The sequence below is a fragment of the Stegostoma tigrinum genome, chromosome 16 (assembly GCF_030684315.1).
Source record: "Stegostoma tigrinum isolate sSteTig4 chromosome 16, sSteTig4.hap1, whole genome shotgun sequence".
NCBI classification, from domain to species: Eukaryota; Metazoa; Chordata; class Chondrichthyes; order Orectolobiformes; family Stegostomatidae; genus Stegostoma; species Stegostoma tigrinum.
The window spans coordinates 35,937,971-35,951,406 of NC_081369.1; the positions used below are offsets into that span (position 1 = coordinate 35,937,971).

General features: G+C 39.0%; 1 protein-coding gene across 2 annotated transcripts in view; it reads right to left on the reverse strand.

The window, feature by feature from the left end:
- Window positions 1–1,426: 1,426 nt before the first annotated feature.
- ap1g1 (adaptor related protein complex 1 subunit gamma 1) overlaps window positions 1,427–13,436 on the reverse strand; it is a 115,866-nt gene continuing 103,856 nt past the window's right edge. For both annotated transcript variants that reach the window (XM_059651704.1, XM_048546274.2), the window contains one exon: window positions 1,427–4,782. In XM_059651704.1, the coding sequence (XP_059507687.1) occupies window positions 4,681–4,782 (102 nt within the window). In that variant the 3' untranslated portion in view covers window positions 1,427–4,680. The remainder of the gene's footprint in view (window positions 4,783–13,436) is intronic.

Below are 13,436 nucleotides of genomic sequence, written 5' to 3' on the forward strand. Positions count from 1 at the left end.
CTCCTTAAATCCTACAAACAAATATACTTGCATGTGCCTGGACAGACACTCACCTTAAAGGATACTGATTAATCCAACTACTACGAGCTCTCCTCGGGTACGTATTATTTATGTCATCACAACCTATTTATGTCTCACACCTAAGCTGGCTGTGAACTTCAAAAGAAAAATTACAGCATTCCAGCAATTTCAACATGTATTTTGCTGTTATGGAATCATCTGAGTAGCTATTTTTGCACCTAACTCACTCTCATATATATCTATTATTGTAATAAGTTAACCAATCTGACATTAAGGTGCTGGCAACTGAGGTGAAAGTAACTAACAGGACTCCATTTAATCATAGGTGTTAATATTAAAACTGATGCTATTTAAGACTCTTGGAAACATGCAAAAAATTTAGGATGGTAGTTCCACTTAAAGATTAATTTACAGCCTATATGAACAGAATTAATGAAAACCGTTTCTCCAGTGTTAATGCACCTATGATTTGCTACTAATGGACCAGAGAAAGGAATGGAGGCAGGACCGATATGGAACTCTGACGCCATGTGACAAAACAACTGATTCAAATGTGGAGTCTATATAGAATGATAAAGGTGCTAGTGCAGGAAAAGCCAGTTTACGGCACAAAAATCCAAAGCAATAAAAATACCAGAGATAATGTTGACAGATCAACATGGAACTTGAAAACAAGCTGATCCACATTTCTGCAAGGCTATTGCACAGCAAATAAAAGGATTTTAAAATCAGTAGTTAAAATGTCTGCTTTACTTCTCAAGCTTACTCATCCACTTCCCAATTTCTTAGGAAAGGCGTTCCTATATTCTTCCCAGTCTGCAGGACATGCTCAGATCAAATATTTACTCTAACTACAATGTTTCCCTTCTGATATTAGATTCCAACTTGCTTTACATTCATACTGAAATCTCTACTCCAGAGTATGTGAATTCTTGGATCTCTTTTTCACTCTTTTTAATATTGATACCTGCCAGTGATTTACAGCTTAAATAATCAAAGTTTAAAAAAATACACAGTGTTGTGATGGATTTGAACAACAATCAACACAGCAAAATTTGTAACTTTGCCATTTGAAAGACCTAACAGGTAGGTAGAGTTGCTCTATTTGGGATATCAATTTTTTTAAAAGTCAAGAATGCTGAAAAGACAATTTTTGTTCCATCTACATAGTAGCTACATTTTTCAAAACAAATTAAAAATTAGATCTTATATAGAATTTCTTTCAACTTTTCTAACTGAGATGAATTTCTTTTTTTTTGAAGAAAAATGGATTATTTTACAGAAATGAAAAAGATATGAAAATATTTTGGATGATGTGGAACAAAGTCACGGACTGGAGAATTCAATTTTGGGTTGATTAAACTAATCAATCAGGACGGAAGTAGAAGACCAAAGATAAAACAAATGAATAAAAAGCATATTTATGCTCAAGACAGCCAAAAATCAAGCTTTACATTTTTTTCCAACCTGATTCCTTGCTAATCCATAATAACAGTTCGCTAATAACTCCACGTGCAAGGACAGCTGACAGTTGCAGAAAAGCCTAAAGTCACAAAGATACAAACTGATATCATGATCACTAACAACATAGGTAGGAAATCTCAAACTCAGTTTTCTAAGAAATCATTGAACTCCTGTTCAACAGGAAGTTATTAAATGGCAGATAGTGATTCAATTTCAGAGGTGATAACTGAAAAGATACTCTGAACTGATACACACACCCATAATAAAATGAAAACAAAACATGAAGAGTAGCTAGGTGTTTGTCATTAACATGCAGTAACATTACTGCCAACATGCAATATACACAATATGGTCACTGCTGGTATCTTACTGGAAATCTCTTTTCCCCCTCATATAGTGAGCCTTAAGTGGCCATACTGACAATTAATAAAGACAACAGGACACATACTTTAGTTATGCACTTAATTTTTCCAGGGACAAAAATTTATTGCCTATTTGGGTGTCCTATTTATTAAGTGTTAGAACCTAAAGTAACTTTGCATGTTTTATGACTCAAAGTTACTAGTGAAGAGAGTATGGCTGTAATTACTGTTACCTCAATAACAGTTTATTTTGAAGTTTTCATTCGGACAATTTCACTTAGCAAAATAATTTAAAATTACAAACGAATGTATGTTCCACTGAAGAAAATTGGCTCAAATTTATAGTTTTAAAATGGTTAGGGAAGGCTTTAGAATAGATCAATTTACTATTGCTCTATAAACTCAAAATTAAACAAAATAAATGAAATGTACAACTGTTCCATTAAGATAGTCATCAGTTTTGACTGTCCATTAAATGAAATGCAATTATTACTGAATAACTTTTAGAGTGATGAAAGGAGACAATTACTGTAATTCAGATTCTTGATGAGGTGAGTGTTATCTTGCAGTTAGTACTGCCTAATACATAACTCAGCATGAATGCTCAACATTAACATCAGATATTAGAAATACCTACTTTACCTCCATTTTGTAGGATGAGGATAAATCAGATAAAGCACAGATCCTCCATTTAAATAATGGCAATATATTTCATTTGTTAGAGACTGCATTATGAAAATATTTTTAATCCTATATGTTCATTCTTTCAACACACCATAATAGAAAACCAACTTTCTTCCTTTGTATTAATTGGTTTCATATTATGCAAAGAAGTATTCACACATTTCCCATTACCAATACAACTTATTTGTCAAATGTTAATTTCATGTGATCCTGCAAACACACTCCAGCTTATATACTGTGCATACAAATTAGCGTATACAGTTAAATCTAACTCCCCTCAAAAGATCAGAACCATTTGCCATGTTTTGCAGTAGCTCAATTTGAAAATGCAATTTTTGCTCTGCCCTATACATTTATTGAAACAGCAGCACTTTTGCAGTTACATACATTAAGAGCATCAAGTACACACACCATGAATTGACCAACACATTCTGGACTTTCAGTCTGTCCAATATATTTTGATTCTGATAAAATTAAATAGAAATTCTCTTCTTTTCACCCTCCATTTAAAAGATCAACTAAGATGGCAGCTGGAAACCATACCTATAAAAAAAGGTTAGTGGAGCAGTTTTCCTTTGCATTGGAAAATACAAACCATTTTTAAAAAATTCCAACGTTTTAAGCCACTTTTGAATATCACACTGAAAAGGGGAATCATTTCTGTGCTTCGAAGCCATTTTCCATCAATCCTCAGTTTTAGAAAGGAAATCTCAAGATTTAAATTACAGTATCCCTTTTAATTCATCCATATATAGAATCATAAACTGCCCAAAGTATTCGTTGTTACTTTAATCCGAATGGTCTTTAAGACACCAAATTAGTGCATTGATTTACTTACATCAGCAGTTCTGTAATTTAAAGTTAACAAAACTGAATAAGCTTCAGTTTGTTTTAATCACTTTTTTTTTTTTAAGAAAAGGAACTTCCAAAGATTCAATTGGACCCAATCAACTGACAAAATGCTAATCATCTGGCACAAAAAAAACTTATTTTGAACCCAATTTGAAGTTTAAAAACCTCCAAAAGTAATTACATAATTTAATAACTGTACAAATGCATATCATAATATACATGAAGTTGACCGAGAAATACTAAATTTTGTCATTGACCTTTAATGCATTAGACTTTGAGAGGAGGCTGAAATATTTGACTGTTAATAGTTTGCCGGTATGTTCTATGATAATCTTGCAACAGGAAAATAAAGAGGGGACCAATAATCAAACTCTTTCTGTCCTAGAGAAGTGAAAAAGTAGCATTTGCTAAACTAGTCACAGTGCAGATGAAATTGTATCAAAGTATTAGTTTTGCGGACTTGTATAAAAATGTGATTCAAACTCTGAGACTATTAAGATTATTTAAAAAACTATGTTTTTGAAAAGAATCAAGGCAGGAAGTCATATTGCTCAAGTGAACAATGATGTGACTAAGATTCTTCACTGCAAAATCAGATTGTCACAGACACTTATACCTCTATCAAAATTCAGCAAGTGAACTGACTGGCACTGTTTTCTGACTAAGCAAACATCAGCAATCCTCACCCATTAGAAGTAGATTTTGGATGAGAAAGCACTGAAGGTCATCATCCAATTAATTACTTGTATTGTTTACAAGTAAAATGCCAAGAGAGGGCAAAAATGCTTTTTAAGACCGTGGTACATTTTATTGAGATCCGTTGTTGAATGGTTTGAAAATTATTACAGTATAGAACCTACTGCAACCAATTTATAATGCTCTCCCCTCAAGTTCCTAATAAATGTGTGGTAAGTAGTTGAAAACAATAGCTTCTTATGTGCTGAAATCTTGCAAAGCTGCTGGGCACATACTGACAAACTGGTTCACTTTTCTGTGCAAATGTTCCAAGTTCCGCAAAGATCAGTGGGGTAAAGCAGGAAGATGTGTAGTGCATACCACAAGCAGATACTCCAACGATGAACATGATAGTGATAGAGACTAATATGGATGTGTTTTGAAAAATGATTAGCATTTGTAGGCATGATATTCCTCAGACTTTGTTCATAAATTTTGCATCTCGCATTGAGGACTGATATACATGTTATGTTGTTGTGCATAAGGGCACTCTTAGGATATGATGTTCCCAAAGATTTACCAAAATCCACTTGTGGAAAAGAGGTCGTTGCCACCCAAACAATCACTGCCATGACTGAGGGGGAAAATTATTTACTTCTGCTAAATCTTGCACTGGTGATCCATTGAGGTTATATGTGATCTTTATCCTCATGCGAAGTTGTTGCTATTAAAAAAAAAGACAAACTGATCAACATTAAAGGACAAGTTAAATAGTCATGCAAGGCACTGGACCAGAAACCCATAAACTGTAACATCATACTCTCTCAATTGTGAGCTTGAGCTTAAAGCCAGTTAGTATCTTGCAAACTACAGCCAGAAGCAACAGCCATGAAATTACTGATATTTGTGGGAATTATGTAATTAGGTACCTGCTAACCCAACCACTGGCAATCTGTGTGACTGGTTTGTATTAAATGGTTGAGCAACCTATTCAGTTGTAAAACCAGTGCACTGTGCTCATCAAAATACAGGTGAACAATAAATGTGACTCAAATGTGGTCCAAAGCAAGTGAATAAAGGAAAATAATTAATAGATTTAGCTGCAAGATGACTATTAATCTGGGTATCATTCAATTTAAAAGGCCTTTACTAAACAGAAAGCAAAAGTTAAAAAGCCAACAGAAAACAAAAAGGGAATTGCAGTAAGGATATCATTCCTGATGACTTAATAAAAAAAAGTTGAAACTTTCACCAATAAATGAGTTATTTAAAAAACTTCACTACATAAGAGCACTGTTATTTGCACCATCTAACACTCAATTATCATCCATTCCACAGCTGAAGAGATGTCAGCATATGAGATCAGTATTTAACTTGTTCTGTACTGTTCACTCAAACTGATGTCCTGTTGCTTCTTTCAGCTTTTGTTTTATTTTAAAGGAGATTCTCAGCCATTTTCTTAAACTGCAATCAATTCAGCACAATTATTCCAGCAAAACTATCACATTCTGCGCCTTGTCATATGAAAATGCGACTGCAGTTTTGATCCAATCCATTCTCTACCCATTTCTTGTCTTCAATTTACCAATTTAGGGGGAGGCAATTAACCAGTGTTATTATCACTGGACTGTTAATCCAGCAGCTACAGGTAATCTTCTGATGACCAGGGTTCAAATCCTGACATAGCAGAAGATGGAATTTGAATCGAATAAAAAAATCTGGAATTAAGAATCCAATGACGAAATCATTGCTGATTGTCAGTAAAAGCCCATCTGGTTCACTAAAGACCTTAGGGAAGAAAGCTGCCATCCTTAGCTGGTCAGGCCTCCATGTGACTCCAGGCTCACAGCAACGTGGTTGACTTGTAACTGGGCAATTAAAGAATAAATGCTGGCCTATCCGGTGATGTGCACGTTGCCATGAATGAAGAAAAAATCGTCGGAGATTATCTGTCAATTGTCTATTTCTTATTTAATCTTTTCAAATTCCAGGCATATATTTTGTTTTTAAAGTAATGACTCTCAGGGCATGGATGTTTTAGCAAAGCTACCGAAGATTGATGTTTCCAGTAGTTTCCTGGCTATTTTTAAACTCAGTTCAAACTCTCAAAAAAAAACTATGGTGGGATTTGCATTTGTGTCCTGAATTACCAGTCAAACCTGATCCAGAAAAATTAGATTATTCTCCAGCCATTCTTCATTACTTGGATCTGACAGTTGTGTTATTAACCTGGTCTGAATTTCCATGCTTCTTTACATCCCTCAGATTCTTCTTATAATTAAATTTTTAAAAAACATACAACATTCCAGATAAGTCTGGTTAGTATATTGCACACAGTGCAATCGGCAGCATTTTTTGTATTTGATCCCTACAGAACAGAATCATAGAATTTCACAGTACAGGAGGCAATGTGACCCAATCTGTCTGCACCAGCTCCCAAAAGAGCACCCTGGCTAGTCCCACTCTCCAGGCCTTATCTACACAACCCTCCAACTTCAAGACTTTCAAATATATATCCAGCTCTCTTTTGAAACCTTCTATGGAACCTACCTCCACCACTCTCCCAGAAAGCACATTCCAAATGCTAACTGAGTAAAGAAGTTTCTCATCTCACTCCTAGCTCTTTTGCTGACAATCTTGAAATTGTGACCCCTAGTCATTGACACATCAACTAGCGGAAACAGAATACCCTTGTTTACCCTGACGAACTGTTCATAATTTTGAACACCTCAGCATGATCACTTCCTCATCTTCTCTGCTCCAAGGAGAAGGCACCTAATGTCTCATCTTTCCTTATATCTAAAGTCCTTCATTCCCGGTATAATTATAGTAGATCTCTTTCAGACTCTCCAGGGTTTAACAGCTATTCTTAAAGTTGGTACTGAGAGCTGTGATCTGACCAGTGATTTGCACAGGCATGGGTAGCATCACTTTCTTGATTTTATATTCTATATCTTTTGTTTATAAACTCTGGGATCCTATAAAACTTAACAGATGTTCCAACTTGCCTGGCTACCTTCACGGAATCAGGCATGTGAACCCCAGGGTCCCTCTGTCCCTACACTCCTCTCAAAGTTGCACTATTGAACCTATATTGTCTCCATTTTTCTTCTATCAGATTAGATTACCCAACACTTTTCTGCACTGAAATTCACTTGCAAGATATCCACTCATTTGGCTAACTTGTCAATATCTCTCTGAAGTCACACAGTGTCATCCTCATAATTCTCCCTGGATTAGTATCATCTGCCAGTTTAGAGATTTTACCCTCAACACCCATCTCCATATCATTTTTAGAAATCAGAAAAGCAAGGTTCCCAATATCAATCCCTGGGGAACAGCACTTTAAACTTCTGAGAAATGTTCATTTATACCTACCCTGTTTTCCTATTTTTTTAAGCCAATTTCCAAATCTATGCCACCAAGGATTCATCAATTCCAAACATTTCTAATTTGCAAACCTGTGTCACTGTATGCTTTCTGAACGTCCGAGTATACAACACCCACACTACTACACTCATCCACTGTCTGGGTCACCTCGAACAACTCAATTTGTTGAGGGCAAGTCATGTCTGCCAAAGTCATATTGACTGTTTAGTAGTAACATTTTCTCCAAGTGTATATTTACCCTATCCTGTATTAGGGCCATCAATTTTCCCACTTCTACTCTGCAGTTTCCTGGATCATCCTTCGTTGTTTTTGTTAACAGGGGCGTCACATTTGCAATCCCCCGGTTCCCAGCGACTAATCCTATGTTCAGAGGGGCCTGGAAAATTTCTGTCAACGGCTCCACAATTTGCTCCCTTAATCTCTGCAATCTAGGATGCATACCAACCTTAGTCACCCAAGGTATTCTAGCTTTGGATACCTGTATTTATTTTTCATGGTCATTCACCTAGCTTGCAACCTATTCAAGAGCAGAAATTGCTGGAAAATCTCAGCAAGTCTGCCAGCATTGGAGAAAAGAAATCAATTAACATTTTGGATCTGGTGACCCTTTGTTTTTGTTTCTGATTTACAGCATCCGCAGTTCTTTCGGTTTTTATTGAGCATTGTACCCTATTCACCTCCCTTTTGAAATGTTCTCATTTTTCATCCACTGTTTCATCCAACAAAATATGTTTCCAATCAACGTAATCCGGTTCAACTTTTAGGCCCCTAAAATCTGCCTTTTTCCAGTCTGGGGTCTTAATCGTTGACTGATTTGTATCCTTTTTCAACTAAAAATTGAATCATTATTACGTTATAAATTGCTATTTCCCAAAAGCATCCCCCCACTGATGTTTTATTTGGCTTGTTTCATTTCATAGGACCAGATCTAGCACAACCCCCTCCCTGGGAAGTCTGGAAACGTACTGTTCCAGGAAGTTCCCCTGCACGCGTTGCAGGAACTTCTCCCCTTCCGTGTCCCCGACACTACTTTTTTCGCAACTTATCCAAGTGTGACTGAAAGCACCAACCACAATCCTGTTTGTCCTGCAGATTTCCATAATCTGCCTACAAATGCTCTCTTTGACTTCTTCTCCATTATTTGGAGGCCTCTAATAAAAGGCTGAACAAGTTCACTGCTCCATTCCTGTTTCTTAAATTCAACCATATAGATTCTAATTTGGGAACTACTTCAAGGGCAATTACACTACCTTCCACAAAGGCTGCTATATCTGGATGTAAGTTTGCTCGCTGAGCTGGAAGGTTAGTTTTCAGACGTTTTGTCACCATTCTAGGTAACATCATCAGTGAGCCTTCGGTGAAGCACTGGTGTTATGTCCCGCTTTCTATTTATCTGTTTAGGTTTCCTTGGGTTGGTGATGTCATTTCCTGTTCTTTTTCTCAGAGGATGGTAGATGGGCTCCACATCAATGTGTTTGTTGATGGAGTTCCGGTTGGAATACCATGCTTCTAGGAATTCTCGTGCGTGTCTCTGTTTGGCTTGTCCTAGGATGGATGTGTTGTCCCAATCAAAGTGGTGTCCTTCCTCATCTGTATGTAATGATACGAGTGATAGTGAGTCATGTCGTTTTGTGGCTAGTTAATGTTCATGTATCCTGGTGGCTAGCTTTCTGCCTGTTTGTCCAATGTAGTGTTTGTCGGAGTTCTTGCAAGGTATTTTGTAGATGACGTTCGTTTTGCTTGTTGTCTGTGTAGGGTCTTTTAAGTTCCTTGTGCCAAGAGGTCCGGTAATCTGGCAGTCATTTCTGAAATGTCTTTGATGTAGGGGAGAGTGGTTATGGTTTCTGGGCCCGTTTTGTCTGTTTGTTTGGGTTTGTTGCTGAGAAATCGGCAGACTGTGTTCATTGGGTACCGTTCTTTTTGAATACGCTGTATAGGTGATTTTCCTCTGCTCTGCGTAGTTCCTCTGTGCTGCAGTGTGTGGTGGCTCATTGGAATAATGTTCTAATGCAGCTTCGTTTGTGGGTGTTGGGATGGTTGCTCCTGTAGTTCAGTATTTGGTCCGTATGTGTTGTTTTCCTGTAGACGCTGGTTTGAAGTTCCCCATTGGCTGTTCGCTCTACTGTGACATTTGGGAATGGCAGTTTGTTGTTGTTTTACTCCTCTTTTGTGAATGTTATGCCAGTAAAGGGTATTATTGATGGTCTTGAAGGTTTCCTCTAATTTGTTTTGTTTAGTGATGACAAAGGTGTCATCCACGGAGCGGACCCAAAGTTTGGGCTGGATGATTAGCAGAGCTGTTAGTTTGAGTCTCTGCATTACTGCCTCTGCTAAGAACCCTGATGTCGGAGATCCCACGGGTGTACCATTGGTTTGTCTGTAGGTTGTGTTATTGAAAGTGAAGTGGGTGGTGAGGCATAGGTCCACTAGCTTGATGATGTTGTCCTTGCTGATGAGGTTGGTGGTGTCTAGTGTATGTGTCTTCTGTTCTTCCAATGGTGTAGTCAGTGTTTCTTTGGCCAGGTTGATGTTGATGGATGTGAACAGGGCAGTTACGTCAAAGGAGACCATTATTTCATCCTCTTCTATCTTGGTGTCTTTGATGGTGTTCAGGAATTCTTGGGTGGAGTGAATGGAGTGGTGGGAGTCTTCTACTAGGTGTTTTAGTCTTTGGTGTAGTTCCTTGGCTAATCTGTAGGCTGGTGTTCCAGGTAGCGACACTATGGGTCTGAGGGGGACTCCTGGTTTGTGAATTTTTGGTAGTCCGTAGAAGCGTGATGTGTTGGATCCATCTGGTTTCATTTTTTGGAAGTCTCTCTTGTTTAATTCTCCAGATTTTTGAAGTTTTTTGAGTAAGGCTGTGATTCGGTTCTCTAGTTGTGGGGTTCGGGTCTATTGCCACCTGTTGGTAAGTGTCGGTATCTGCAAGCAGTGCATTCATAGAACATAGAACAGTACAGCACAGAACAGGCCCTTCAGCTCACAATGTTGTGCCGACCATTGATCCTCATGTATGCACCCTCAAATTTCTGTGACCATATGCATGTCCAGCAGTCTCTTAAATGACCCCAATGATCTTGCTTCCACAACTGCTGCTGGCAACGCATTCCATGCTCTCACAACTCCGTGTAAAGAACCCGCCTCTGACATCCCCTCTATACTTTCCTCCAACCAGCTTAAAACTATGACCCCTCGTGCTAGCCATTTCTGCCCTGGGAAATAGTCTCTGGCTATCAACTCTATCTATGCCTCTCATTATCTTGTATACCTCAATTAGGTCCCCTCTCCTCCTCCTTTTCTCCAATGAAAAGAGACCGAGCTCAGTCAACCTCTCTTCATAAGATAAGCCCTCCAGTCCAGGCAGCATCCTGGTAAACCTCCTCTGAACCCACTCCAAACCATCCACATCTTTCCTATTATAGGGCGACCAGAACTGGACACAGTATTCCAAGTGCGGTCTAACCAAAGTTTTATAGAGCTGCAACAAGATCTCACGACTCTTAAACTCAATCCCCCTGTTAATGAAAGCCAAAACACCATATGCTTTCTTAACAACCCTGTCCAATTGGGTGGCCATTTTAAGGGATCTATGTATCTGCACACCAAGATCCCTCTGTTCCTCCACACTGCCAAGAATCCTATCCTTAATCCTGTACTCAGCTTTCAAATTCGATTCTCAATTTCTGCCATTCCTAGATGTCACAGTAGAGCGAACAGTCAATGGGGAACTTCAAACTAGCGTCTACAGGAAAACAACATATACGGACCAAATACTGAACTACAGGAGCAACCATCCCAACGAAGCTGCATTAGAACATTATTCCAACGAGCCACCACACACTGCAGCACAGAGGAACAATGAAGAGCAGAAGAAAATCACCTATACAGCGTCTTCAAAAAGAATGGGTACCCAATGAACACAGTCTGCCGATTTCTCAGCAACAAACCCAAACAAACAGACAAAACGGGCCTAGAAACCATAACGACTCTCCCCTACAGAGACATTTCCGAAATGACTGCCAGATTACCGGACCTCTTGGCTTCAGGGTAGCCCACAAACCCACCAACACACTAAAACAGCAGCTAATGAACTTAAAAGACCCTACACAGACAACAAGCAAAACAAACGTCATCTACAAAATACCTTGCAAGAACTGTGACAAACACTACATTGGAGCAAACTGGCAGGAAGCTAGCCACCAGGATACATGAACATCAACTAGCCACAAAACGACATGACCCACTATCACTAGTATCCTTACATACAGATGAGGAAGGACACCACTTTGATTGGGACAATACATCCATCCTAGGACAAGCCAAACAGAGACACGCACGAGAATTCCTAGAAGCATGGTATTCCAACCGGAACTCCATTAACAAACACATCGATTTGGAGCCCATCTACCATCCTCTGAGAAAAAACACAGGAAATGACACCGCCAACACAGGAAATCCTAAACTGATAAATAGAAAGCGGGACATAACACCAGCGCTTCATTGGAGGCTCACTGATATTACCTAGAATGGTGACAAAACGTTTGAAACTAACCTTCCAGCTCAGCGAGCAAACTCACATCAAGAAACTCAACCTGAGCTACAAATCTTCTCAAAACTCACTAGCTGCTATATCTTTCCCCTTTTATCCACCATGTTTCGACTAAAAGCCTTATATCTCAAGATGTTTAAGTATCCAGTCATGTTCTGGCCTAAACCACATTTCCGCCAAAGCTACTATGTGATACCCACCAAAGCAATTTCTGCTTAGTTTCCCCAAGTTTGATCACTATACTGTGCTTTTACATATGCAATTTAACCCTTCCCTTATCTGTCCCTTGTCCATTGGAAGGCAAATCATTTATTTGCTCACTGGCAATACTGGAGCATCCCCTCACTGCCTTCTCCTTATTCACCATCTTTTCCCTTTTGTACCCTCTTGGTAGTTCAAAACTAGACCCACTCTCACCCCAATTACACTACTGACTTCTCAACTAGGAGATTAGTTCTTTTTCTGCTCAGATGAAGCCAATCACTTCTGAACAGCTTTCTCCTTTCCCAAAAATGATCTCAATGTCTCTCCTCCTATACCCCTCGAGGGGTGCCTCAAGCCATATATTTACCTCCTCGATCTGCCTTTGCCTAAATTGTGAAGCTCATGGCACAGGCTGTATTGAGATTACTGCCCTGGAGGTCCTGCATTTCAACGTACTCCTGAAATTGACCCTGCAAGACCTCCAAGCTGTTCTTGGCTCCCACGTGAACCACTAATAGTTGTCGTTCCACTCCCTTCCCAGAAGTTTAGCCAGTCATTATGTTCTGAACTCTTGCAGCCAGGAGGCAACAAGCCACATGGGACCTCATGATCTCATCTGCAAACAAAATTGTCTTTCCCTCAAAGGACTGAGAGCCCCATTACTACTACCTTACTAATCTGCCTACCAGCCTCTCTCTCTTTTCCCACAGTAGCCTCAGGGACCATGATACTGTGTTTTCTCTCATGTCATTCACTATTGGCTCAGTCAAGCTGCTCACTAGACAGACATCTAAAATTTCACACCTCTTAGAAAGCTCCAAGGACTCTGGGTTTCCTGGACCTGCTGCCTCTGTCTCTTGGGGAACGGTCACCCATTCACCTGCCTCTCTACACCCCTCCTTGCCTAACATGATGTTGAGTGACCACTCCCTCAAACTGATCCAAAAACTTCTTTTCTTGTATGGTTTGCAGTGAGGAGAGTCACTATTTTAATTCAGCTATATGCTGTTCAACAACTGTTACCCTCTGGCACATCACAGAAATGTAACTATCCTGATGTCTTGTGGATCTAAAACCTCCCACACATTTTATATCTCTCCAGCAAAAAAAAATTCTACAGTTAGTCGCTGGGTTGCAGAGAACAATGAAGGAAAACAAGTGAGCTTTCAAAGTAGTTCTTCCAGGTCACTGTGCCACAATACCAAGGAACTGAATGAATCCACCTTCTCCCATTG